We start from the raw sequence: 27,141 nt of genomic DNA, 5'->3' as shown, positions 1-27,141 counted from the left end.
TCCACGCTTCTGACAAATACAGCGGAATATCTTAGGGCCAATAGCATGCAAGAATACTGGTAGCAGCTCTCTCGACAGGAAAAAGGATACCTTCAAAGACTGGTAACGGTATAGAATGAGCAAGAACACAGTCTAATAGCATGAAAGTTTGCGAAAGTGTCATGTTCAACTGAAAGGTTTACGTAACTCGTGGCTCACTGTCAAAAGAAGGACTTTCTTACAAATAAAGAAAAACCGTCCGTAAAGATAATTTAGCTTTCTAAGAAACTTTGAAGTATAACTTGAGAGAATGATCATAACTATTTAATCAATTAACTAGGGTAGTTCACACTAGGAATACCAACGTCTTGGAAACCTGATAGAGGTAGGCAATACCTGATTCAAATAGAGTACTGAATAGAGTTGAGAAAGTTTTACTAATTGCATAATCATTGAAAGTGAAAGAGCAAAGTGAATAAGCCAAAGATCTCGTTCAAATACTAATTGTTTAACCGTTCCTTCAATCCCAGCTGAAGAGTAAAGGACTGCAAAAAATCCTGCATCTGCTAATTTACACAAAATCTGAAGTAATCTTTGCGACCTCCTTGGCAATCAATATCAATCAAAACTTTTTCGTCAAATAGAAGTATGTCTCGTGTTTTGTTCTCACTACGTACAACTTCCGTTCATTTAATACTTCTTTTACTGCTTCAATGTTCTTTCTCAACTTTTTACTGCAATTTGTTGAATGCTTTCAAAGCACTTTTATCAGAAACACGTTAAATCAAAATGGGGATGTTTCCACTTTAAATAAGATATTCTTATCATGCTCTTATTTACAACGATTTTGATGACTTCTTTCAGAGTAAATAACGCCTCTCAGTGCTTCACTGCGCAGTCGCAGCAAGTTCAAGTTGTCCTCCGGTCACTGACAGTCGATGGTAGTTTGTTCCCATTCCGCACTCTGTTATCAACTTCTGGGCCTGGAAACAGTAAAGAAAAGAGAAGAAAAGTGTTAATGTGAAAGCAGAGGCCGTCTTAAGGATCCACCAACTAGCCTGTGGAGTTCAACAGGAAACGCTTGAGTAATGAGACGGGTGTTTGTTTTTGGAAGGAGTGCTTCTCCTTCGCAGTCAGCCTCAGACCACAAAAAATAGCAATTCTGGCCGATTTCTCAGTCGGTTGCCATAATTACTCATAATACTTACGTCTATTGGTCAGCTTGCGTGAGTTATACAAGTTGTTGGTACCCTAAATGAACAATTTTTAAGTGTGTGCTAAAGGTATTTGAGAATTGTATCGTTTTGCTCTACCCCAACTCATGATTGAAAAATTGCGCCACCCTCTCGACCAATCAGATGTAAAACTAAAAGCAATTGAAAATTTGTGTTAAAAGTTATGCTAGCCCGCGCTTCAGACAGTCTGTTTGTCTTTCTTTGATTATAGTTTAATCACACTCTTTCGAAAAGATTGATTGATTGATGATTGTCACCTGGGAGTCCCTCAATAAGCGGGACACTTCTTTCTAAACTTTCTACTTACTAGGAGCCCTCCTATTACTATCTACATCTTACCGCTGCCTAACTTCATCCTCCCTCACCCCAGTCTCCATTACGCTGTCCCCGTTCATTCCATTGGAATCGTAATGATCATCTCCAGAGTCAGCGTCGCCGTTCAGTGCTACGATTGGTCCGTCTTCTGGAGGCTCTAGCTTCACTTGTACTTGGGACTGAGACAATTGGCTACTGTAAAAAAATAAAATCAATCACTCAATCAAAAAAAGTAAAAAGATTTAGGAGAAAATTCGACATGAACTCCTCGTGCATTCCTTACTCCATAAGCACAACTAATGTATCTAATTTCTGAAAGCAATCGAATAGAATTGGATAAAATCAAGAAATTAATCTATAAAAGACATCTTAATAGGTTTGAAAGCCCACAAATGCTAACGTCTTGGTTTTATCAGCAAGGAGAGATTTTTTCAGAATAATTGTTCTTAATCCCCGGCTTGACTATCGTTTATTAGCCTTTTAAAATCATTTGGAATTTCCCATTTACAATCCTGGCAGTAAAGGTCAACTAATAACCCCTTTGCAAGCAAATAGAAGATGACATGAGCGGCAGATTAAAGATGGGAAGTTTAAATTTTGCCAATTCAACACTTCTTCCCGGAAATCCCTACCTTTACCGATTTGAGGTCAACACAGCAAGCATTAACAGAAATACAACCATATCTTGGTTCTTACTTGATGTCTTTAGAGCAAAACTCTACGAGTTTTGTGATGCCACCGACCACGCCCTCCACTTCCTCTCCATCCCTTATATCCGCGCGTTTCTGAGGAGGCATTTCATCACCGGTGTCTGAATCCGATCCTCTTTTACGACTATCTTCTTGACTGGAGCCTTCATCCTCGCTGGCATTATTGGAACCAGATGGACCCACGGGAAGCAAGTTGACTTGTGTGGGGAGTCCCCCTAGGGCACCCTGTTGCATCATCCGGTCTCGCTCCTGTTTCATCATTCTGCTGTTGTGGGAAATGTTCAGTAAAATTGTTCAAGATTGTCATTAATAATCCGTTATTTTCTTTTCTATCCTCAAACCATTCTTCATCTCGAGTTTATTCTTACAACTATCTTTATGGATCGCAAAATATTTTTTAAGCTTTCAGAATGAAATTTTGAGGGTAAAATTACCTTCAGAGTTGTTAAGTAGTTCCCTTAAAGTCAAGTACTCAAAAAGATAAATGTTATATAGTTGTTTATGACACACTGCGTTGTATGCCAAACAAAAATGTAGCTTTCTTTATAACATAAATAACAAAATCAACTACAATTTGCAGTCGTTTTGCAAGTTAAATTTAGCTGAAAACCTCATCTCATCTTCAGAAATGTGGACGACTTCAGAGTCTTTAGGGTAGTCAGAAACAACTCCGTGTGATATGTTAGTGAATTAGATGGATATATTGCCCTATGTTCATCGCTATTTATATCAAATCAATATAAAAAATACACTTACGAGGTGCTATGAATGACTTTGGACTGTGGCCGCCGTTTCATGTATTCATCTTCATCCACAATCCACACGGCTCCTTTTACGTTCTCTCTTCTCATGAAGCATTTGTGAAGGGACAAGTTATGACGGACTGCGTTCTGTTGATGTATCACGTGTCAGTTTGAGTAAGAAAACACGCCAATTTGCACAATTTTTAGCCTGCAGCTGGTATCAAATATCCCCGTACAGTTTTCATAGAGTGTGAAGCATTGCAATAGAGAGTGAAAGTCACACCCCAAAATGTGGTTGTCAAAATGATGCAGCATTTTACGTTAACAAAGTATATTTCTGAAGCTTCGACGACTGAAAGAATTACTGAAGGCAGCAAGTCTACAGGAATTAAGGCATCGCCAGGTTTGGGAGGCAGCGGGGCTGAAAGGGGGCGACCGAGAAACTTTCGTCAAATATGTTGAGATCTTTCTCGCCAACGGACATGAATATTTTTGCACATTCTACTGAAATTAAGTAAAGGTTACAGCCTTCGTCAGGTTCTTGTGACATGTCAAGTTTTTCCTTTTTTAAAGAAAACGTAAAAAAAAGGGTTTGAAGGTGAAACCTACCTTCCATGTGGCAGCGTTCCTCCGGAAGTAAGCAAACTTGTGAATGAACCAGGAGTAGATTTCATTCAATGTAAGTTGCTGTTCGGGAGCGTCTAAAATGGCCTATGGTAAGCAAAGTGAAGCGGTCAATATCTTAATTCTTCTTACAGCAGGGAACACTTTATTTATACAACTGTTACATGTAACTGCCAATATATGAAAGTAAATTTCCTCCATGTATATCGGTAATTTTTATTGGCTTCTCTTAAGGATTTGGTGTCAAATCCAAACAATAACGCACGACTGAACAGGATAATTCACAAATTCTCATTACCTGTCTGATTTGCTGAGCATTGAATTGAAGGGAAAATTTATGTAATTATAGGCCCTTAATTAGACATTCGTAGCTGAAATAAATTCACAAAACAATCTAGGCATACCACTAGAGTCCAAAATTCACTTCATGAGAATTTGGGTTTAGTATTTTTTGTCTTAAATGTTGCTACTTATAGTTATCTCGTTGTGGCAATAGCTACAATTTACCTGTCTTATCAATGACGCATACGTGAACGGGGGTCTTACATCTGCCTTCTGATAGAAATCCGCTGATCGCTGAATATCTAGGAAACAAAAAGGTCAGCATACATTTCACGAACTCATGGACCATTGACGGTAGATTATGAGATTTTCAACCCTTTTTCTTAACAAAACAACTGTTTCCCTCGCTCTTTTACGACATGGAATATCAAAAGCCAGTTCGGCGCTAGGAAATTCGTTGACAAAGAATGACAGAACCCAGAAGTTACACAGAGCTTTCCTGACGACCAATGATTAGCAAACGGAGACTTTGCAAACGAACTTACCCAAGGCTATTCCGTCAGGATCTCCAGTTCTTTTCTTCATGCGAATTTGTTTATCTTCCAGCATGTGAATAGTTGGTGTCTGTACAACAGTGAGGTCACTTGGACTGGTCATTTCATGCACTGCTGCCATGTTGGGTGGCGGGCTCAGAGGATGACTTCCCATCGTTGGTGGGCTTTCCGGTGACATAGGAATCTCCTGTCTACCCTGAAGGGTAGGAGAATGCTCCGCCGGCGGAGTATCTTCTAGGGACGTCATGTGAGGATGCTGAGGAGGGGGTGGGTGAGTGACATGAAGCAGAGTTTGAGCTTGGGAGTGAGGCACTTGTTGGTGACTCTCTTCTTCCAGATCTGAGTTTGTGTTTGGAGTGTGTTGGGTGACCTATAATGGCATTCGCATTTACTCAGTAAAGGGCTCGGCTGACGAGAGTCCGAGAGTGTATATGACCTCCTACACGCTTCTATCTGGTATGAAAGAGTGTGTTTATTTACACAGATACATCACCCTGGCATTCTTCACATGAAGCTAGTTAAAACTCCTATATATGTTTCAAATATTTTACCCTAGCTAATAAATCAGGACCTGCCACGAATTTCGAAAAACTGACGCTCGAGCTTCATTGCTCAGTTTTCGTCGGAGCAAAGTGTCCAAAGATTTATGCTCATTTGACCTTACCAACCTGAGTCAACTAAGTGTTTGAGTTGCTTGTTGACAGTGTACCAAAGTAACACTTTCAGTTTCTTTAGATTCCAAAAATAATACTTTCAGTATTTAGAATAACTATAAAAGGTTTCTAATAACAGTAACCGCTCTCTAAGGTCACTTCGTGTTTTGTCTTGCCTTGCAAACTTGACAGAAATTGAAGAAAATAAAGGAATTAAAGAAGAAGAAGAACAAAAAGAAGAACAACAACATCAACAAAAAGAAGAAGAACAACAACAACAACAAAAACGAAGAGAAGAAGAAGAAAAAGAAGGAGAAGAAGAAAAAGAAGAAGAAAAAGAAGAAGGAAAAGAAGAAAAAGAAGAAGAAAAAGAAGAAGAAAGAAAAGAAGAAGGAAAAGAAGAAGAAGAAGAAAAAGGAGAAGAAGGAAAAGAAGAAGAAGAAGAAGAAAAAGAAGAAGAAAGAAAATAAGAAGGAAAAGAAGAAGAAGAAAAAGAAGAAAAAGAAGGAGAAGAAGGAAAAGAAGGAGAAGGAAAAGAAGAAGGAAAAGAAGGAGAAGATAAAGAAGAAGAAGAAGGAAAAGAAGAAGAAGAAGAAAAAGAAGGAGAAGGAGAAGGAGAAGGAAAAGAAGAAGAAGAAGAAAAAGAAGGAGAAGAAGGAAAAGAAGGAGAAGAAGAAAAAGAAGGAGAAGAAGGGGAAGAAGGAAAAGAAGAAGAAGAAGAAAAAGAAGGAGAAGAAGGAAAAGAAGAAGAAGGAGAAAAAGAAGAAGAAGAAGGAAAAGAAGAAGAAGGAGAAAAAGAAGTAGAAGGAAAAGAAGGAGAAGGAAAAGAAGAAGAAGGAAAAGAAGAGGAAGGAGAAAAAGAAGGAGAAGGAAAAGAAGAAGAAGGAAAAGGAGAAGAAGGAGAAAAAGAAGGAGAAGGAAAAGAAGAAGAAGGAAAAGAAGAAGAAGGAGAAAAAGAAGGAGAAGGAAAAGAAGGAGAAGAAGAAAAAGAAGGAGAAGGAAAAGAAGAAGAAGTAGAAAAAGAAGGAGAAGATAAAAAAGAAGAAGAAAAAGAAGGAGAAGAAGGAAAAGAAAAAGAAGGAAAAGAAGAAGAAGAAAAAAAAGGAGAAGATGAAGAAGAAGAAGAAGGAAAAGAAGAAGAAGAAAAAAAAGAAGGAGAAGAAGAAAAAAAAGGAGAAGGAAAAGAAGAAGAAGGAAAAAAAGAAGAAGGAAAAGAAGAAGAAGAAGAAAAAGAAGGAGAAGGAAAAGAAGGAGAAGAAGAAAAAGAAGGAGAAGGAGGAAAAGAAAAAGAAGGAAAAGAAGAAGAAGAAGAGAAAGAAGAAGAGGAAGAAGAAGAAGAAGAAGAAGAAAAAGAAAAAGAAGAACAAAAAGAAGAATGAAAAGAAGAACGAAAGGAAGAAGAAGAAAAAGAAGAAGAAGAACAACAAGAGTATGAAGAACAAGAGGAAGAAAAAGAGAACAAAAAGAAAAAAAAGAAGAATAAAAAGAAGAACAACAACAAAAAGAAAAGAAGAAGAAAAAGAAGAAGAAGAAGAAGAACGAAAAGAAGAAGAAGAAGAAAAAAAGAAGAAGAAGAAAAAGAAGATTTAAGAAATAACAAATGAATGTCTCTATCTCTTCAAGTCAAAACAATCTCTCTCAACCTTTGTTCATTGAGCCACCACGTATTAGGAAAACCATAAGCTAAATCTTTCGCAATCTAACTTTGCGGAATGACGTTAAGCCCTTTTTTAGTTTTGCTCCAAAGAAAAATAGAGCTAATAGTTGTACCTTGGGAGTATGTAAATGGTTCATCATCGCTGACAACCTCTCACGTTCTTTGTTCATCTGCAATAAACATTTGAAACTGCAGCTAAGTTTGCAATTGCCAGGCCAGACTACTGGGCAGTTGAAAAGCGTTTTTTAAAGGTAATAATAGGTCACATTCCTAACTTAGCTACCTACGTTTATATAAAGCAAGCGAAAAAAAAGTCTCAGTGAATACAATCACGTGCACTGCTTTAAATTCGATTAAAAAAAACACTAAATAACTGTGAACTGTTTGACCGTTAGTTTGATGTATGGCAGCATCATTGTTTGTTTAACAAGGTACAATTAATTTAACTTTGAACAAAGAGAATACTGTTCATTTTCATTTTTTTGGCTTCCTAATGCTTAATCCTTAAATCACAAGTGACTGATGACGTAATTATCATTAGAGTGGTGTTGAATACCTGAAATTCCAGATGCATCACAACTTGCATCTGTACCCGAGCCTGAGCTGTGCTCCTTTCATCTAAGGCGTGGTCAGCATTAAGGTGACTGCAATTCATAAAAAAAAAACCTTCCGCGTCACTTTTTCTAACAAATGTTTCCTTTTTAATTGATTTTATTCGAGTCAACTGATGGAATCAATATGTTATCATCTCTTGTATATAAAAAATTGAAAAAAAATCATACTTTTTACCAACATGAAGATACATTTAAAAGATCATAAATAAATTAATTCAACAACAGATAGATAAGGCACATGTAAGATATTATTAACATGCAATGAAACCATCAGAAATATTAGACTTACTGCAAAAACTGTTGGAAATTCTCACAAAAAGCTTCACAACCTGGCCACTGGCAGATGTTGCGATGAAACAGTGGATGGTGCTGAGCTGTTAAATGAAACAATCAAGACATTTATTTAAATGAAACTTTTCTGTATAAGAAAATAGCCCTTAAGTTGAACTGACCAATTCAAAGCTAAAAAAAGTGGCAGCAAATTGTATGTACAATATATGACATCAAGTCTCCAGTTCCTGAATAGTAAAGCAGTAGATTACACTCTCTATCAGTTTATCAGGGTAATAACCCACTTGGGATGTTGGGAGAACAGTAAAAAGTTTGTTTTACAGTAACTTTATAAATCAGTTCACATGTTTTAAGTGAACTCAAAAGTTTTTTGAAGTCTTCTACTGGTTGTTGAATAAGATTAATATTCCTTTTCACTTTGAACGTTAACCATAACACTATCACGTAATGAGTCATATTTGATTATTTTTCAACTTTATCACTTATGATTTATGATTTATTTGTAAACATAGTTTACCTGGTTGGGATTCACCAATAAATGAGTTGGCACTTGCCCTGCATTGGGTAAAAGAGAAAGCAGATAAGTACCATTGGCCTTGCAGTAAGAGCCTTTAAAATATAATACTGTAATCTTTCTCTATGAAAGATAGTTAGTCTAATGGTATCATACATTTTTATCATGCTGATAGCTTTTCTTTCTTTCTACCATGAAGTTTGAAATTAAAATTTTAGTGAGCAGTATGAAGGCAATTCTATAAAATTCTGATGATGAAATATTATAATCTCTAACTGCAATGTTATAATTGTACAGAACACATTGTCTTTCACTCAATAACTTCTCATGCAAATGATCATTTCCTCCCTTCTCATGACCTAACTGTTTGATTCAATGGCAAAAATGTGAGGAGAAATTAGACTATGGTAACCCTTAGGGGTTAAAGGGATGATCAATTTAATATTAATTGTGAAATATTATAAAATATAAACTCACACAGATCCATCTGATGGTTGGGGTCGTCCACCTGTAGCAGGAGAAAGAAGTTACATAATTCTCAAGTATTCATTCACAATTCACTGCAAAGGGAGAGGGAAAGGGGTTGATCGGAATAGTGCCTGACAAATTGTGTTAAGGGAATGCTACACACTGAGGTCCATACTGCATCTATTACTCTTACCCTTGGGTCAATCAACCCATATCCTTTGCACTGAAAATGTACACACTACACAATACAGCATACATGTACATTAAATGTAGAATGTCAAAACTCTAACAGATAAAACCTCCAGTTGTAGTATAGATCATACAAAAGAAAAAAAGTTTCTAAAATTACACTTGATCTTGACCCTCTGAGTATTACTCAGTCATTCAACTGTAATAGATCCTCTTAATTTTACAAATGACAGAATTTCCTCATCCTTTTCTATAGGGTACCTGAAATCAGCTCAAGAAACCCTTCTTTAATCATACATGTACAACATGTTTGAAGAAGCATATGCACTTTCTTACCAACAGGACCACTCAAGAAAATATTTTTCTATAAGCTTTCTGTCAATACAATTTCGTGGGATGTGTTTGACATATAATACATATTACTACAACAATTAATTCTTTGCACTAAATTCTAGATTGGTGTAATTGGGTTTTATTGCTCTATTAAGTATAAGCAGATACTAAATTTTAAGAACAGAAATGGTGACTTACCAAAGTTTGACAAATGGGGATCTCCTAGACCTTTCCATTTCCCATCAAAATAGGGGCGGAGTTCCTGCTCAAGAATTGCCTAAAAAATGAAGGAGTTGTGTCCAATGAGTCATATAAACATCAAATTTTGGGTGACAAGTTAGATATTTCTGACATACATTGTCACCAGGCATAAGCCTATAACTGTACAATTTGTATTCTATAACGGCCTTGTTAACCATCAAGTTCACTTTAGCTCAGTGCTAGCACATTGCAGTATAAAATGCAAAGTTTTAGGTTCATCTCCTTGTGGAGATTCAAATTTATTCTTTTCCCCACACTTGCAAAAAAAAAATTACACTCTCCTTTAACCCTTTCCACCCTAACGTCAGTATGCATATTCTCCATACTGTTCTTTATACATTTCTTGAAGGCGCTGATAAGGAGAATATGTTTCACAATCAGAAGCTTTTCAACTTGGTGATCTTGCATTCTCGTGACCTTAATGTTTGAATCAAGGCTGATATTATAAGGAGAAATTAGAAACTAGTCACTCTTAGGGGTCAGAGGGTTATGTAAGGAATTTATTCCATCCAAAATGCCAAACCACCTAAAGCTTTGTTTCTTCTCTCTGTGTGAAATATTAACTCTGAAAAAAAGCATTGTTGAAATTGGTTCTTTCTAAATGTAAACCTGATTTGTTACATGTAATTGGAAAAGTTCAAGATGATAATTTTGATCTAGCACTGGAATCTTAGTCTGTTCAAATCAAAAACCACAATTTTTAAAAATAAGCAAACTACAATTTAAATGAACATATCGAAGTAAATAAATCTGTAGATTTACCTGAATCTAATGAAATAAGTATTGTGATACCATGTTTACCTGATGTTGTTGCATATGCTGAGGCTGAACAGGTCTAAGCAGTAAAGGTGGTGGATGTGCCATGACTGTAACAGGTCTTGGTGGAGTCTGTTGATGAGGAAAATGAAAATGTCCATCAACATATCCTGGTTGACAGCCACAGTGAGCGTGATCCATGAATGGAGCCTGCTGGGGATGACAATTGGCTGGTGAGTACACATGATGGGTATGTGGTCCAGGGGGACAGCTTGAGCAGTAGTGTACTCCTCCATGCTTGGGTGTGGCTTTGGTGTCTTGGGTTGGGGAACTGGATGCATCAATCATGACATTTGCTACAGCTGGCGTGACATGCTGGTAGACCATTCCTGGGACATGTACTTCACGGCTACAGCAGCAGTTTTGAGAAGAGCATGTAATGTGTTTGCTTTGTTGCGTGAGTTTGTGAGAAGTATGTGTTCCACATGCACAGTTGGATGTGCTGCAGGGTTCATGAGCTCCTTTACCATTAACATCCACATTTATAGTTTTTGTTGGACTTTTTACTGGTGATGATACTCTCACCTGTGAACCAAAAAAAATCTTAGCTGAAAATTTTTCTGCTCTCTTATGCTAAAAAGGAAAAATGACATAGCTTTGAATATTTTCAGTCAGAATTTACTGGACAAAGAATAGAGAAATATTGAGATTTGACAGTGACAAACATATCAATAGCAATCTTTACCAAAGCCAAAAGCTAAGGTAAAATAAGTCATTGATCCACAAGACCCTGACAAAACACCACAATTAGCAATTACCAAGTGAAATGGCAATTTTTGCCATGTCAATAAATAACTCAAATTTTCACATTTTTTTTTGGGTTTGAGATTGACTCTGTGACAAACTGCCTTTTTCCACAAGAAAAAAATCAGCTGGGATGTAACCAAGCATAAACAGAATACCATTTATATCTTTAAAGGTAAGCAAAAATATTCTTTGTGGGGTGGTTATCTGCACACTGTAAAATCTTGGCAAATATAAAAGGAAAAAAAATCATTGAATGATGATGGACACTTATTGAACTTTGAGGAGATAATATATGATAGAGGGAATGAGGAAGTCATTGTAGGTAGGAAAAAAAGAGATTCACAACTGGGGAGTTTATTCATCTCATTTGATAAAATTACTGCCTGTTTGCCTGGAGTAAAAGACTATTAATTTATTTGATATGAGCTTCATTTCAGTCAAAGTGTAACCAGCGTGAGCAGTTCTTTGAGACTCTCACTCCAGACTCGCGAGAGTTCGCGTGAGTCGTGTAATTTGACACTAGCGACAGGGGTAGGGACAGTGGCTTAGAACCTACAGCTTAAAAATCACGCACAAGGGCAGAAAAGAAATCGTACACTGTTTCAAAAATATGCCACACTCTTTGGAGTCATAAATGATTCCGTTCTTTGACAACGAAGCCTTTTTTTATATTAACCTTGCCTTTCTAACAGGACAATCTTAAGAATTGTTCCGGTACGTACATGTGTTCACTGAAACGATTAATATCATGCCCTACACGTTTCAGGTTTATCATGTGAAATCTTACGCTCAATCGTATTATGTCGTTGAATGAAAGCTAGCAGTGAGTTTATTACAAAAAATATCTTACACTGACTCCCCTGGACGTGCTGGACGCAACAACAGTGCCGTCGTTTTCGTTTGATTTTGCTGCCATGGTTCAGTGAACCTTTAGAACACGGAAGGTGGATATTAATTAGAGTCCGCTTACTCTTTGATGCTTTGAAACGCAGACGGACTTCGCGGCTGTTAAAAAAAGCAGAAAGACAAGTTAACATATTTTCTAGCCTACGCGTGGTCAACATTTTTCTCAAACAAACCCGAAATTAGAATCAAATCTCAAGTAAAGTTTATCCATGAAGTATTCAGGCAGTCGAAAAGCGCGCGGCGACCCAAGCCGGAAATTTAATGCAGATTTCAATTTTATTACGGCTCCTGAAAAACTTGTCGAACTTTTCGCCATTGAGTATGATTCTAACTCCCAATAACGATAAGTTTTTCTTTACAACAAAAGCAGTCGAGTCCTCGAACTTGAGGAAAAGAAAACCGCGCTGATCGATTCATATGCCATATGGGCAAGATTTGAATAAATTTATTTGAGTCAATAACGAGAACAGTTCCGTGAATAGGAAAATATCTTTGGTAAAGTACAGAAAACTAGCGAAAGAGTTCAACAGAGATTTAAGGATAGTCTCCATGATTGATGTAACTTATGTTATCTGAGAAAATGTTCACCAAAACCTTACTATTCTCGAGTCGCCACGCCATAAACAACAACAAAAGAGTCCTTCGTGTAAACAACAATAAAAATGGCAATTTCACTTGCGATTGCGAGATATCAAACACCAGGAAATCGCTTAAAAGGTCTTCTAAATTCCATTTGAACATTTGCTGTTTTTGTCGAGATTCCAGTGCATTGTGATTTTTCTGAAATTAGAAATCTAACTAAGATAAACATTCAGTAGCTTGTTGATGGTGAGAAGCAAGCACGCGCTTACCTTTGTAATGCCGCGGCGACAGAAATATCAATGAATGAACGAAGTCACATCAGTTGTCTGACTGCCTGCAAGCACTCCAAGGTAACAAGGCCTTTTCCTTCAATTTTAAGTAAAATTAGATGAAATTCTCTCAGTGAGATCGCGTTAAATTACGGCGTAGTATATTGTTAATTTTAGCCTGCTAAACAATTCTGTCGCGTTTGTTGTTGATGAATTTACTTTTAGCCCAAACAAAGCCTCGCTTTGCAGCGTGACGTCACGTAATTGGCACCCGTAAATAAAAACAAAAATAAACAGAGAAATGGAAAACAATAGGACTCCCACGCTGGAAATCTACTTTTAGCCATCTAAACAATCCAGTTCTTTGTGAGAAAATGTAACTAGACTTGACTTAAAATAACCGCTGGTAACTGAATGATCGCAAACAGATTCTAAAAAATATGTTAAAATTAGCATTTGGTTTTGCATGTTAATCTTGTCAAATGAAAAAGGTGTTTTTGTTTCTAACCTGTAATGTTTTCGCTTGTATAGTTTCGATCGAGAAGCATTTTCTCCTAAGTCACCACGCAGACAACACACGACCTTGGGCAAAGAAATCGCTGTCAAGAAGGACAAGATATCTCATTTGAAACGATTGTGATTGGCTGGTTTTAAGACACTGACTGAAAGGCTCTAGTTTTAGCAAACATAGAGATTATTGTTTTTCCAGATTATCAAAACCTACCAGCTGAATTTGCCATCAGCTCTAGCTATTTTGACATATGAAACAACACGTGTTCGCGATATAAAAGAATTCTCTTTGAATCCCCCGAGAAAAATCAACAGTTACAAAAGACGATAAAATTTTCTGGCGGCGCAAACATATGTACTGTAATAATTCGGAAGTGGCGCTGGACTATGTTACATGCGATCTAAATCAAATCTCGTAGCATATCGCATCTTGTTTATCCAAGCTTGTCTGGCCAGTTTCTATAAGAAAGAGATGAATGCGCTACTATATTTATCAGATAGCTTTTGTTTTCTATAGTTTGTTTGTTATTCTCGACTACAGAATGCAAATTACACCGAAGGGCTGAGGCGTATTACTTTCTTTAGGCTCTCGGATGCAACTCGCTAACAACAATTTATGGAAATATTTTTGGCTGCTTCAATAGGTCAGAAATTTTTTTGCCACTTTCTGGTTAAAAATTTCGTCAAAAGGAAAACTGCAGTGTTAGCGTCATTACAGACACAAAAATCGAACAGACAAATAATTCACCGTGACCTTGAAGACAGATAGTATCACAATTGTTTTCTTCCCACACACAAACAAAGTAACACAGCATGTGGCATTTTGAAATCTTTAGACAATTTCCATAATTGTACGCCGACTAAATGTATTAAAGCTGTGTCCTGTCGCTTTCCCATTGTATGGGTACTTCTCTTTTTAAAATCGACCATCGTTCCCCCAAGAAGCTCCGTTTCGCACAATACGATAATCAATCAATTTCAACCACATATTTTTTAAGCCACCTCTCTTCGAGGGGACATGAATTATTTGTAATTTCTTTCAAGCGTTGTCAGTGTCTGTTGTTTATTTTTGGCTAGCCGACGCCCTGTGTTCCTGCCACGTTTGGCCTGAATTACATAACAAAATGTAACGAGGCGGCAAGACCCTTTTCATAAGACGGTAAAAATCCATTGAAACATGTACTTCCGGGTTTAAAATGCTTAGGACTTTTTGCACACAAAACAGGAACTTTAAATTCAAGATGTATAGCATTTTTCTTCCTACCATTATAAAGCGTGGTCGTTTCTTTCAGGGAGTTGTGACTAAAATTAATTTGTACATGGTAATATTTAGATCGGAAATAAAAAAATATTACAAGGTGGCGAAGTGTCACGCAGCTATTGGCCCAGAGAGTAGAATTAATGAACAAAATATATATTGCGTGCATAGCCAGCTAGATGTTGTTATATTCTAAGTATTGTTATGTTTTTAAGTGGGTTCAATGGCGCCGGAGGTCTAAATCAACCCTATTTTGTTATTTTCGATCACCACGTGTCAAGAATGGACTGAACACTTTGACTATTATTTTTATCCAATCAGAAAAAATAAACCACCTTTGGCTTCTTTGTTTATGATTCGTTTTCGCAATGGTTTGCTAACAAATATAACTGCGCGTGCGCCTCTATGTTACCTTGGATTGGTGACGACTGTCAATTATGAATTAAGTGGTTTTTTTTTGGTATGTCACGCGACAAGCTGCCAGGGTAATAAAACATTAGAAAATGAACAGGGTTGGGTAAGCATCGAGAAATAACCAAACTCGTCATTGCATATTTCTCCCACACCAAATAGACGCCAGAAATGATATTTCCGTGGAATATGAAGAATTCAATAAGATAGAAGTGGTTTAAATTTTTTTTGCTCAATTAATGAAACTGAAAAGTAGTTTCCCCCCAAAATTCTTGTATTACCCATTAAAAATTATTTAGTAGGTAAGTGTGTCTGAGTTGATCAGACATTTGATCACCTTTTAGAACTTAATGGTTTCGGTCAGGTGTCACATTTATTACGATGGTTGTGAAAAGCACGTGACTTTTACACAAGGAACAGTTCCGTTTTTTGTTGAATGCACCGAATTCGCGAAAATACACCAGAGGTCATTTGGATATTATGACTCAGAACGCAAATAAAACTCCTATTTTAAATACGTTATGCTTCTCTGAATTGCAGCAAAAGTCAAGAAAATGCCTTCCATCTGGATGCTTCACATTGCGAAGGCATCTGAAGATTTTAATCTGATATTTTCCGCTTTCGCGTGTAGTGCAGTATACATTGCTCTACCCAATATACGTGGGTAGGGCAGTATGCACTGCCCTACCCACTATGTTCATGAAAGAGTGAGTGAGTGAGTGAGTGACTGTTCGCAACAAACAGGTCCGCAGCGCGTGCATAATTCATATTGTTGTAACGAGGACATGAAATAATCAGGCGTTTATTTACTTCTTTCAGTTAATGGTTTAAAAAGAAATATGGATCATTTATGTTAGAGTAATTGTTCTGCTACAGCCATATCTTCATTCTTTTCCTCGCCTTTCCCTGAATCCATCATGCTTTGAAGAAGTTCTTCCCAGTTTTCTTTCGATGCTTCTGTGGGGATAAAAAAGTGAGAATGATCATTAAAATACGTAAGTAACTCCCGAGTAACCCTCAGTAAAATACAACGTGGAACTATACACTTAACTATTTGGTTCAGTTTAAAACACTACACCAGTTACTTCGCAGGCATGGAGTACGGTTTTCTGTAGCGTGCACGGAAAAGTTTGTCTCCGTTTACAAAAATTCTTATAGATAATAATTGAAATGTTGAAGTCCAGAATTATAATAAGGCAGAACTTTCCTTATGTATTCAGCTTTAACTAAATCACAGGGGTTTTCTCTGAACTTTGCTGCTACGTATCCATGACTTGTTGAGGGCGTGGTGTGAGTTTTCAGAACCAATCACAGTGAAGTAAAAAAAAAAATGCAATCCCGGTTTGTTTTCGGTAGCCAAATGAAAATTAACAATAAAGAATTGAAATCCTCAGTTGCCAAGTTTGGAATAACACTTCTCCTTTCGAGCTACTATAAACCTCTTTGCTTATTATTAAAGAGAATTTGCGTCAAATCAGAGAATTTGCGTCAAATTAATTAGGATAACACGCTCCATCTGTTGCTGAATAATGAACTTAAAACGTATGATTCTTTTACATTAAATCATTAATTTAAGTTAGATTACACCCTACTTAAAAGCGTTTTTCCCCCTCATTAAATTCTCGTTTTAAATGATAATATCATTTTTATCTTACCGCTAATAAATTTCAACAGGCAGCCATATTCATGGATCACGTCTTTCTGCACTGAAGCTAATCTCAGGACCAACTGCTTTGGCCTGGCTCGAATTCCAAGTTTTTGGAGAAAGTCACAATCATCCTTGGTTAGTGGTTTGCCGAATAGTAACAGCTTTGAGTCACTTGTCAAAATCTGTTCAAACTGATGAAGGACATTGTAAAGTTGGAGTCTGCAGTGGAAACACGTTGCTATGACGGCAGCTCATCCCATTTCAGTCTATCGTCAGGTACTTCCCTCCCCTCCCCTCCCCTCCCCTCCCCTCCCCTCCCCTCCCCTCCCCTTCCCTCCCCTCCCCTTCCCTCTCCGAAAATCGTCAATTTTTCCTCAAATGAGACCTTCACCGTCAAGAAACGTTGTTAGAATATCCACACTTAAAAAACCTTAATTAGAGATAAAATTTGTTGGTATAGAAGTAATAAGGTATTTCGTAGCAGGAAAGATCCAGATAGATTCGGCTATTCTGAACCTGTAATTTTGTGTCACAGCTGCCACTATAATCTGCAAGACCCCGCGTCAGTTGAGTGGAAGAGTTGAGTGTCTTACTGAGTTGATTTTAATCACTCGGATAGTATGACGCAGATAGTATGGCACGTTATTTTAAGAGTTAGTAATGGAATGTAGGGCGTTACCAGAACTTACCCAATTTAAATACGTAAATATCTGTGTTTTCAGCTGAGTACCATTTTCTGCAGTGATCAGAAGTTTTCTGACATCTTCTACTTTTTCATTATCTTTCTCTGTTAGGAAAATCCCACCTGAATTTGTGAAAATTAAATAATAAGAAAGACCTGAAAGAAATTGATGTATGTTCTGCTCGTTTAACTTAGAGATACTTAAGATTTTAGACTCTCGAGAATTCACTCTGGTTTATGCCCATCATTTAACAATTTAACCTCGAGCAACTCTTATGCATCTTTCGTCCTCTCCAAACTTCCCGCGTGCTTCATATCTCGATGAACTCACGCTGACGTATGAACCAATTGTTTTATAACATTTTCAACCCGATAGAAAATTTTTTTTTTCTAGAGGGATTTGTTTGCTGACGTCATGAGCGTACACAATAGGAATATGAAGCACGCTCGCGCAATTGAATTTGATTAGACGAATTTACTACCTATGTTATAAATCACCATCTTTCATTCTTGTAGTCTGCATAAACAACACACTCACAGGTTTAGTACTCTCACCTGCTCTGGCTGGTACTCTGTTACCCAGACCGTTAGCGGATAGAGTACATCATTTTGTAACTGACTTAAGTCTCTCATGGCCCTCCCGCGCGGGATTCTTCCCTAGATCCGCCATATGTTTATCAATTTCACGATTTCTTTCCAGTCTTATAAGAGAACTACATCACAATCCAGAAAGTCTTAAATTAACCAAACCAGAACAATACCTGGACTTAAATTTTCTTCCATTTCTAAATGCAACGCTGCTTGTTCGTCTGATATGACATCTTCGCGTCCACCACCACTCCGAAAGGATTTGCCAACAAACACGCCATCTTGAATCTGTAACCTTTTCCCTTCCTTGTTATAGGCTACGCGACAAAATTTAAAGAGAAAAGGCGCCCGAGACTTCCTTCGTACCATTGGCGGAAGGTAGGACTGGTTTGTAACGCTTCCTTTTACTAAGGAATCTTTCCCTAATAACCAGGCTAGCTTGGAGGGTGTGTGGACATCTCCTGAAATTGTTGCCTGAAAGAGGAAAATTTGAAATAATGCCAGGTAGAATGAGACCTCGATATCGCAATGTTCTATTGAAATGAGTTTACATGCATCAGTAGTTTTTCTCATCTTTGTATTCGAGCGTATCCTGTCGTTCGTAACTGACCATCATAAACATGGTACTAGCAGTTTGTTGAATTCGTGAGTGGGCCGCTCGCTTTAATAAAGGTTTTTTTTAGAGGTATTTGTACTCGCTAAAATCAGCCACTTTCCACGAAGATTGTCCCACCTCGAACATCCTTAATCTAAGAGTAGATTCCTACCTTATTGGCTATATTCTGAGAATCCTTTTCAGATTACGTTGTTTTCTTTAAGTAAAGTAAATTCTGCTTTTGAGTGCAATGCGTGGCCGCTAGCTAGAGCTTATCGAAGCAATTTGGGGTATTATTACAACCTCTGGGAAGCTTGCTGGTTATCCCCCCCTCTCCAAGAATTTCGTGACGTTTCACCGACGGTTTGTCGTCATCCACTTGTACTCGTGAGTGGAGAGTAGCGGTAGAAGAGAGAGTTAAGTCTGTTACCCAAGAACAGGATACAATGACTTACTCCGTACTCGAACCCAGACCTCTCGACGCAGGGTACAGCAAACTAACCATCAGGGCCACCCTGTATGCCATGTTTTACCTTTTGGAAAACCTCTAATAACCAACAAAAGCTTATGAACCGATTCTCTATTGAACGAGAACCTGCACTGATACGAAAAACTATACCTGATGCTTTCGGTTGCCTCTAAGAAAAAACTTGGCGCTATACATCACAGCTGTTACAAGACGCAAATGGTGACCCTCTAATGGTGTCATCTTATCAGGATCTAACACAGCGTGTGACAACAATTCGCGCAAATCTACGTCCACGTAATACTCTTCTGTAAGCTTGCCAAGCTCCAGGTCCCCCAGAATGTTGGTTAACTTTAGTTCCAGTCCCCCAGCGTCCAAGCTTTCAAGCGAGATATCAAGATTCCTGTCAATGTATCAGTTATTTTCAGTTCGATGAAAATTTCACTCAGTATTTAGTGGAGCTGTAAAAATCTTAAAATGTTAGCTTCATTGATCATTCTCAATTTTTTTTTTCGCTTTTCCTCACTCTTCAATCCTCATCATTTTTCCCTTTTCCAATTTCTTTCCCATTTCGCCATACTTATGTCTCATTTTCCATTCTGTAATCTTCACTCTTCATTCCCCATTTCCGACACTCCACTCCATATTTTCCACATACCTCTTCCTATTCCACAGTACTTGGTCCTAGATCCCCAGTCCCCAATGACCATTCAAGCTTTACTCTAAACTCAGATTTGCGCGAAAGGGCTCGTAGTTTGTTGCATGACAAGGAATTTTTCCTAAAGGCAAACTTAACATTTTGAGGCGAGAGCAAAGATAAGGCTTGATTTACTGCGTGTCCCAATAACCGTTTATGGCCCCTGTTTAGCGGAAGTGCATAGCACAGTCGGAAACTGAACAAGCCGTATGGGGCATGAGCAGTACTTATAAAGAGTTTATTGAAAGAATGATAACTCTGACCTGCTGACATCACTCGTTTCTGTTTTTTCTAAATTCCTGTTTTCTTTCATAAGTTTTGACCGGCAGTAGTTTTTAAAGTGTTTCTCCTTCTCTTCAGTAAGATATCTGTGCAATCCACCAACAATGACCATTTCTCCTTTACCAAAGGGGCGCTTCCATAACGACCGCTTTCGTTTAACAATCAGCGCAAGTGGCGAGATAATGTTTGTATGGCCGTGATAGACTGGGAGGTAGTCCTTGCCGAAATTTTCTCGAACAAATGCCTTGATAGAATCCTGCGTCATCTAGGAACAAAAATTATTGCACCCTACATAATTTTTTGATATACTTTGATGATTCTCAAGAGGAATGGTGTAATATTTTCAACCAAAATGTTGCTGTGGGCTGAAAATAGGTCACCAGAATTGTCAGAATGATGACAAATAATGTATTATAACTCATGCATGACTTTTAAAGCGTTCTATTAACGTCCTCCTTATTAATTGGACTTGAACCCTGACTTTTAAGCTTCCTGTCCGAAAGGCCGTTAGCGATGTATTTAAGGGCAGAGGTAACTTTTTGCGTGGTGATATTTTCTCTGAGGCCAAATTTCATGATCACTCTACAGAGGTAAACAAATTACTAATATAAACCTTTGTAGCGACACTGACAAAAAAATACAAAATTTACACTTGTCGTGGATAAACACGTGATCGTAATTTCAAGACCATGGCCTGGTGGTTGGGAACTATTCTAAACAACTTGCAACATACAAGTTAATTGATGTGAAACTGATCTATCCTCTGACTTTCACTGAACAGTATGACAGCACACCAACATCTACTCAGACAAGTCTTCCCTATTATGAGATTCATTCTACTATGAGATGACGTCATGCATCTTTTTTTCTGTAAGATGCTCAATAAATTTGAATGAGTAAGGAAAAAAAATTGATCAAAGATCGCATACGTACCTTGTAACACCATGGGATAACAAACGGAAGAAAATGAACAGATAAATGATGCTTAGCCTTATTTCCGGCTCCAACCAATGGCTGACACCCCGACAAAGAAACCACAAGACAATCTTTTGAATTTCACTTTCAGCGTCCTAAAGAATTAGTTTTGGACAGCTATACTCCAAAACAACTGTCTGCTAGGGTGAAAATAAACACCAAAACGGACATGGAAAAATAAAATGGAACGAAGATGAAAAGCCTTTTCAAGATGGACCAAGATAGATCCACAAACAGTGACAGAACTTCAATAATCTACGGTTTCGAACCTAGAAACCTTGAAAACAAAGATGACTCATCACAGGATGTAATCAAAGAAAGTGAAAGGGTTTTTTGTCTTTTACTTTCTTCGTTCCCTCGGATAAAAAAGCACGAATAATTCCAAATCAATCGAAATGAGCGCCCGGTATTAATCATAAATCCCTTGTAACTCGTTTCCAGGGCTTTACCATTGAAAATTTGGTAAAGGAAAGGAAGAACCCTGGGAACGAGGTTGAACTTTTTGGTTGCCTAATTTGATACCAGGCTTTTTAAATTCACTGAATACTTTCAGGGATCGTGCCGGCGATTTTGCTTGAATAGGGCTGAATTCGTAACCACCTTACAGTCCTATGAAAGGCACCCCACGGAAGTTTGGGTGTGATTATGCCTACTCTAAGCGAGAAAAACTCCGTCTGTCTCGCTCACTTGTTGAAAACAAAAAAGTTGTGTAATTTAAGGCAAATCGACCTAAGGGGACCAACAATCAGACGTTATCCCTGAACGCTCAGTATCAGCGTGCATATCACCGCATACTGTTCTCTACACACCTCCTACAGATCTAGAAGGCGAAGTCTTCTTTTAAAGTAATCAATGGTTTCTTTGGCTGGCGGTCATTCCCTTTACACATATTCACGACACAATGCTTGATTTAGAGGTGACGCTGTAAGGAGAAATTAGATGCTTGTCACCCTTTGTAATGCTTTAGAAAACAATTGAGCTCCGACTCGGTAAACAAAACTCTGTCGGAAGCCATATGTGAAATTCATGTACTTGTAAAGCAATTTAATCCGAGATTCTCTTCCCGTTTTTTCAGTGTACAGTTTTTTTTAATGATAAACCGAAATTGCCCCTTCTCCCTACCAACCATTCATTTTTCTTAATTTCATCACAGAAGACAAGGGACCCCTTTGAAGCCCTCCAAGGAAGCCTAGGAAAAACAATATGCAAGTACTTTATTTTCTGGTCAGCTGAGTTTGAGACATTCCTCCCCTCAGGTAATGCCACCTTCAAGCCTCCATACTGTCGTCAAATTATTTATTCCATTACCTGAAGCTATCGTGAGCGCCCCTTATATCACCCAGCTAAGATAACAAGAGAGTGTCATGGTTTCCTTATAAGGTTTTTATATCAAGCTTTGAGTGGTTTCACTCTCTTTGTTTGTTATTCATTGTAAACCAGGGGCTATTTAGGCGTCAATTTATTCTGCCTTCTTCAAGCGCTCGAAACAATAAATTTTCAGCTTGACCCAGGCAATTGTGTTTTTAAAAAAATCCATTATCGTGACCGACTTTGTTCTTTTGTTATTGTCGCGTGAAAGAGTCCACTTTGATCTCTCGATAATTGCGACGGCAGTCGACTAACGTATTCACTACATGATGTTCTTGAAAAGTGAAGAGATTGATGAATATCATACGTGTTTTCAACAGCCAAGATATACCAATGAAGCGGTATTGAGTGCAAAACCTTCGGTTATTTAGGGAACTAAAATTTCGCAAGATGAAAATTTTAAAACTTGGAATGGGTTTAGACACGTCTCTCTTCAACAGAAAAAAAATTGCATTAATTACGAGAGGTCAACAGAAATGGTTGGCAAAGGAAGTTAATTCTTTCAACAGTCACTGAAAAACAACATGAGGAATTTGTATGCTGACGTGAGAACTTAGAGTTAGCAAATATCACATTCTTTCAACTACTGGAGTAAGAGGAGCAAGGGATTACTTCGAAGAGAATATACCTTTTGATCAAAGCTCGTCATGGAGGTATCACGTAAGTTTAGCAGTCAAGCCAACATAAATATGATCTTGGTAAAATCGGAAAACTTTCGTGCTATCACATGTGACAAGTCATCCAAATTTTAGCGGGAACTTAACGACTCCCGTATTAAAACAAACCCTGCACTTTACGAAATTGCGAAATATTGAATCAGTTTAGCAATCTTCCTTCAATCCGACGAGGTATTATGAAATTTTAAAGTCTTCTTTCGCGTGCTAATGTCAAAGGGCAAGGGATTTGTTGACAAAATGCCCAACTTATACAGAGTATTTTTTACAGCTCCCGTCTCATTTCACAAATACAGAAGGTCTAAATCCCCAGGGATATATAAATCGTGGGACGGTTGATCTATTTGCCGAGTGTTGAAACGTTTATTTCCTGTTGAAGATTATAATTGCCACGTGCAGTATTCATACGGAATATAACGAAACACTAAGAAGAGTAGTTGTTTAGTTCAGCCAGCTATATTACTCTACCTTGCGGTCGCAACACACTCCTAGCTCAAGTTTTCTTTTCGGTGACTTATGTCAAGAGAAAAATAAACAACAGTGCGTTTGTTTGTTTACGGGCTTTGGAAAATACACGAGGAATTTGGGCAAACGTGAAAAACATCATGCAAATCCCGTTATTTTAGCCGTGAAATTTGAATTAGACTATGTCGTCGAATGAAATCTTACACTAAAGAACCAATTATCTGAAGAAGTGACTTGATTTTATAGTGTTAATGAAAAGAGGCTCACGCCAATCTGGCGTAAACTCTTCAACATTCTTTCATGGCTACGAATAGTTGGACACGAGACAAAAGCTTGGTAAACCATTGTATACAACAACACAGTGGATTTTCTCACCTCTTATTCGTTTTTCGCACCTATTGAACGCACAATGTTGTCATTTTTCATTAAGTCATTCCAAAACAATACGTGTGCTTGCTTGAACACAGATCTGGTCAGTGTTATCTATGGCTCTGTTTATATTTGGAAAAGAAACTTCTAAGCATTACCCTTTTCACACTGTCCTAAGACACGCTTCGGCAGGAAGGCAATAACAAAAGAATCAAATGCCCCCGAGGTCAAGGATCATCTATAAGTAACAAACTTGTGTACTTTTCGATTTGGTAGCAAAATTCCACGTTCTTGCGAATTTGAAGTCTGTGACCAATCACCACATCGGAAGTGAATTGTTTCTGTTAGATGCTTATCATCTTCGATTCTCGTTGATAGTTTTCTTAGCCAATAGGAGGGCTTCGATAGAGTTAACGACCGCAGGGTATTTAAACCCGTCAAGACCGACTTATCAAACCATATGCGATAGCTTTAGGTAGAAGAAACTTTGAAGGCGGAAAAAGCATTCAAATTTTTATTTGCAGCGACATTCACGCTTCCCACCTGAGAAGAAAGACCTCAGCAAGTATGAATTCTGAATTTCTGTTGGAGGAGTTCATGGATGCCAGCGCGTTAGATTTTACCGAATTTGAAGAGCAGTATCCACTATGCGGATATTTACCGGACAACACAGATGGCCTGGTCGATCAACATATTGACTCGATGTCTTTATCATGCCCTGTTGACGTGTACCTGGATTATCTGTTCTCCAAAGGCATAGTAGACTCTATGGACGAGCACATTTACCTGGGAGCGGATTGCGACGAGGTAGGCGAGTTGAAAGAACATTTAATTTCCTCAGTGTTCAATTCTTACTACAAGCAAACCTTTGGACTTGAAATGGGTTCATGTGTTAAAGATAACCTCGTGTTGTCCGCCAGTTTATTACTCCCTGACGTCAATGATTCAAGCAGTGATTCTTCCTCTATGAGCGACTCAAGCAGTGATATTATTTCCGATAAGTTAGAGGGGCTCGCAACTCGATATCAATGTCCAGGGCCAGAAGGTCAAACAGCGCTGATGGGCCTCCCGCTTGCCAAACCAGGTGCAGCTAAACAGTCACCCGGACGAGCAGAACGCGCGAGACGTCGAGTATCCACGCGCGAATACAAATGCAACTTCCCCGGCTGCAGCAAAATGTACACAAAGAGCTCCCATCTTAAAGCGCACATACGTCGCCATACCGGAGAAAAACCGTTCGCTTGTACGTGGAAAGGGTGTAATTGGAGGTTCTCAAGATCGGATGAGCTGGCTCGCCATAAGAGATCCCACAGCGGGATAAAACCATTCATATGCGACTTATGCGACAAGAAGTTCTCCCGCTCGGATCACTTGGCTAAACACAGGAAAACTCACTATCGCACAAGGAAAAACTCTTCGTTTGTTGTCAAAATGTAAAAAGACCAAGAATTGACTTAAGATTGATCACAAGAGCGGTACTTTTGTCTTAAGAAGGTAAACATTTTATGTGAAGTTTGTCGTTGGAATCCAAACAAGGGCAGAGGTTGGCAAGAGCACGATCTTGTTATGATTGATATCCACTCTCGTTTATCTTGGTTCCTATGTAAATATGTTTTTCAAATTCACTTCCGCAGACCCCATTCACATTAATAAAATTTGTTTTTCATGATATATGTTTTAGCTTTATCCCAGCGTTTTCACCAAAGAGGATTTTATCGGCTCGACAACATACAGACGTGAAAAACAAACTAGTTTTTGTCATAGGTTATAAAAGAAACGGATGTATTTTTTCACTTTAAAGGATATTAAATTGCCTCAACAAGTTGTCAATATTGTAAACGACCCTGATACAAGCAATAAAAGTCCATATTTTCTCTTTAAACTATAATTTATTGTTATTATGACGACCAACATTGCACAGACCACCCTAAATCTCAGTCGGAAAAATACACGGGTTTGCCTATCTTCTGTCAACGATTATCTTTTGTAAATAAACGGATGCAAGAAAAACATTCTTGCTGATATTTAACAAGTTTATTTCCGGTGCATGTATTTACCTTGCGTTACGTAATTTGGGTTAGTAAGAAGGCTTTTCACTTCCGAGACCTCGCGGTGATTACGAGTTATTAATTGTCCTTCGCTGAATTAAAGGTACACTCGAGCAATTTGCTTCTTAATCAAATAAAATTTTTCAAAAATATTGGGAATGAAGTTGGGATTTTTAAAAATAATCCCAAAAGTTCTCGGTACCGGTCGTTAATTTTTCTGCCAAATTTTGTTGCTTCAGGCCCCGAGCACCTTCAAATTAATTTCTACTTACCAAATGCCAATAATTATAAAATTGTACTAACACTTTTCTTAATGCGAGAGGAAACACAAAGTGAAAACCAAAAATATTCCTTTTCTAATCGGTTCAGATCATTTGATTACTTCGTAAATGAAAACTGATGTTTTTAGCATTATTTATTCCAGTAACAATCGATAATTTCTTCTGTCGGAAATTGAGGATCCCTGCCGTTTGCATGTCTAGGTCGCTCCGGTTACAAAAGCTTTTGTTCAGGTTCTTTCCCATCAAATTTTCAATGAAATATATCGCAATTGACCCGTGAACGACGAGGTCGATATTTTAAATATGCACACACACAGATTTCAGGCAATTTCACACGAGGATCAAATCTTCGGTCTCCTACTCGCGTCAAATATAAGTTGTATCTTCTATTACTTGCAATCGAATTTGTACAACAGGGTACTTGAAAACATATGGCCCAATACTTTTGATCTAGAGCATGGGTTATATCAAGCGAGAGAGCTGCTTATACCTATTAGCTTCAATCAACCGGGCAAGATTAGCTTCAAGGATTCTTTGAATACAACAACTTATTTCTTGAAATAACGTTATACAACTGTGATAATTAACGATGGGACTGACCTTAAGCTTAGCATTGTTTGTTCAAGACTATGAAATTTTTGCGATTGAGAATTTCCAAGGATCTCACAGGTTCAGTCAGCCGGGACATGACGGATAACAAACAAATTTACAAGATGCAGGTACTAAACCCATCTCAAAACAGCTAGGTAAACAACTGATCTCTGTGGTGAATTTTTAATTTTTTTCATGTGCTTAGAGGGAGAGTTTACTCAAGGTCACCATGATGAAAGATACCGGTTACTAAAAAATAATCTGAATGAAATGATTCATATTCTGGCTTGTGCGAAGCCACATGTTGCGAAAAGTCAAATTTTGAAGGGATCTGAACATAATAAAAACCAAATCATATTTAGGGACATAGGGATGACCCCGTCGGAGCCTGATTAATTACAGGCTGCTTTTTCTGCTAAGTTTTCAATGGCAGTTCACAGGTAAAATCTTTTTGTGTGGTATTTGTTGTTGCTTTTACTTCATGTGGGGGG

At 37.9% G+C, this 27,141-nt stretch overlaps 3 protein-coding genes across 6 annotated transcripts; 1 reads left to right on the top strand and 2 right to left on the bottom strand.

The window, feature by feature from the left end:
* Nucleotides 1-124: 124 nt before the first annotated feature.
* Nucleotides 125-12,971, bottom strand: LOC131787871 (uncharacterized). 2 transcript variants are annotated; one of them, XM_059104946.2, is made up of 16 exons: nt 12,743-12,971; nt 11,836-11,990; nt 10,224-10,763; nt 9,360-9,438; nt 8,649-8,679; nt 8,175-8,212; nt 7,656-7,740; nt 7,309-7,396; nt 6,866-6,922; nt 4,434-4,812; nt 4,114-4,190; nt 3,592-3,693; nt 2,996-3,129; nt 2,226-2,504; nt 1,580-1,724; nt 125-962 (listed from the first exon to the last, which is right to left on the bottom strand). In XM_059104946.2, the coding sequence occupies exons 2-16, from the start codon at nt 11,899-11,901 to the stop codon at nt 867-869; spliced, it is 2,196 nt and encodes a 731-aa protein (XP_058960929.1). In that variant the 5' UTR covers nt 11,902-11,990; nt 12,743-12,971; the 3' UTR covers nt 125-866. The 2 variants fall into 2 exon arrangements, with proteins under 2 accessions (XP_058960929.1, XP_058960930.1); XM_059104947.2 differs by having other exon boundaries at nt 133-962; nt 1,554-1,724; nt 12,743-12,970.
* Nucleotides 12,972-15,726: 2,755 nt separating this feature from the next.
* On the bottom strand, nt 15,727-23,908 carry LOC131787869 (uncharacterized). 2 transcript variants are annotated; one of them, XM_066174225.1, is made up of 8 exons: nt 23,737-23,908; nt 21,664-21,776; nt 19,861-20,144; nt 19,054-19,303; nt 18,013-18,313; nt 17,259-17,374; nt 16,577-16,760; nt 15,727-15,878 (listed from the first exon to the last, which is right to left on the bottom strand). In XM_066174225.1, exons 3-8 carry the CDS (start codon nt 20,142-20,144, stop codon nt 15,775-15,777), a joined length of 1,239 nt encoding a protein of 412 aa, XP_066030322.1. In that variant the 5' UTR covers nt 21,664-21,776; nt 23,737-23,908; the 3' UTR covers nt 15,727-15,774. The 2 variants fall into 2 exon arrangements, with proteins under 2 accessions (XP_066030322.1, XP_058960926.2); XM_059104943.2 differs by having other exon boundaries at nt 20,813-21,776; nt 23,737-23,907.
* On the top strand, nt 22,545-25,731 carry LOC131787870 (Krueppel-like factor 6). Of its 2 annotated transcripts, none has more exons than XM_059104945.2 (2): nt 22,545-22,875; nt 24,255-25,731. In XM_059104945.2, the coding sequence occupies exon 2, from the start codon at nt 24,298-24,300 to the stop codon at nt 25,165-25,167; it is 870 nt and encodes a 289-aa protein (XP_058960928.1). In that variant the 5' UTR covers nt 22,545-22,875; nt 24,255-24,297; the 3' UTR covers nt 25,168-25,731. The 2 variants fall into 2 exon arrangements, with proteins under 2 accessions (XP_058960928.1, XP_058960927.1); XM_059104944.2 differs by having other exon boundaries at nt 22,546-22,882; nt 24,255-25,730.
* The last annotated feature ends 1,410 nt before the right edge of the window (nt 25,732-27,141 follow it).

The sequence above is a fragment of the Pocillopora verrucosa genome, chromosome 11 (assembly GCF_036669915.1).
Source record: "Pocillopora verrucosa isolate sample1 chromosome 11, ASM3666991v2, whole genome shotgun sequence".
NCBI lineage: Eukaryota > Metazoa > Cnidaria > Anthozoa > Scleractinia > Pocilloporidae > Pocillopora > Pocillopora verrucosa.
This window is presented reverse-complemented; position numbering and strand designations above follow the sequence as displayed.

Bases quoted from the DNA above. Each gene is read 5' to 3' on its own strand.
- LOC131787870 (XM_059104945.2), top strand. From the start codon at position 24,298: ATGAATTCTGAATTTCTGTTGGAGGAGTTCATGGATGCCAGCGCGTTA.
- LOC131787869 (XM_066174225.1), bottom strand. From the start codon at position 20,144: ATGACGCAGGATTCTATCAAGGCATTTGTTCGAGAAAATTTCGGCAAG. The intron at 17,375-18,012 runs GTATTGTTCTGG...TCACAAATTCAG, and splicing joins GGAAGAAAATTTAAGTCCAG to GTGGGATTTTCCTAACAGAG. The intron at 15,879-16,576 runs GTAAGATAAAAA...TTATCCCCACAG, and splicing joins CCTGTTGAAATTTATTAGCG to AAGCATCGAAAGAAAACTGG.
- LOC131787871 (XM_059104946.2), bottom strand. From the start codon at position 11,901: ATGGCAGCAAAATCAAACGAAAACGACGGCACTGTTGTTGCGTCCAGC. The intron at 7,741-8,174 runs GTAAACTATGTT...TTCATTTAACAG, and splicing joins TATTGGTGAATCCCAACCAG to CTCAGCACCATCCACTGTTT. The intron at 3,694-4,113 runs GTAAATTGTAGC...TGCTTACCATAG, and splicing joins ATGCGTCATTGATAAGACAG to GCCATTTTAGACGCTCCCGA.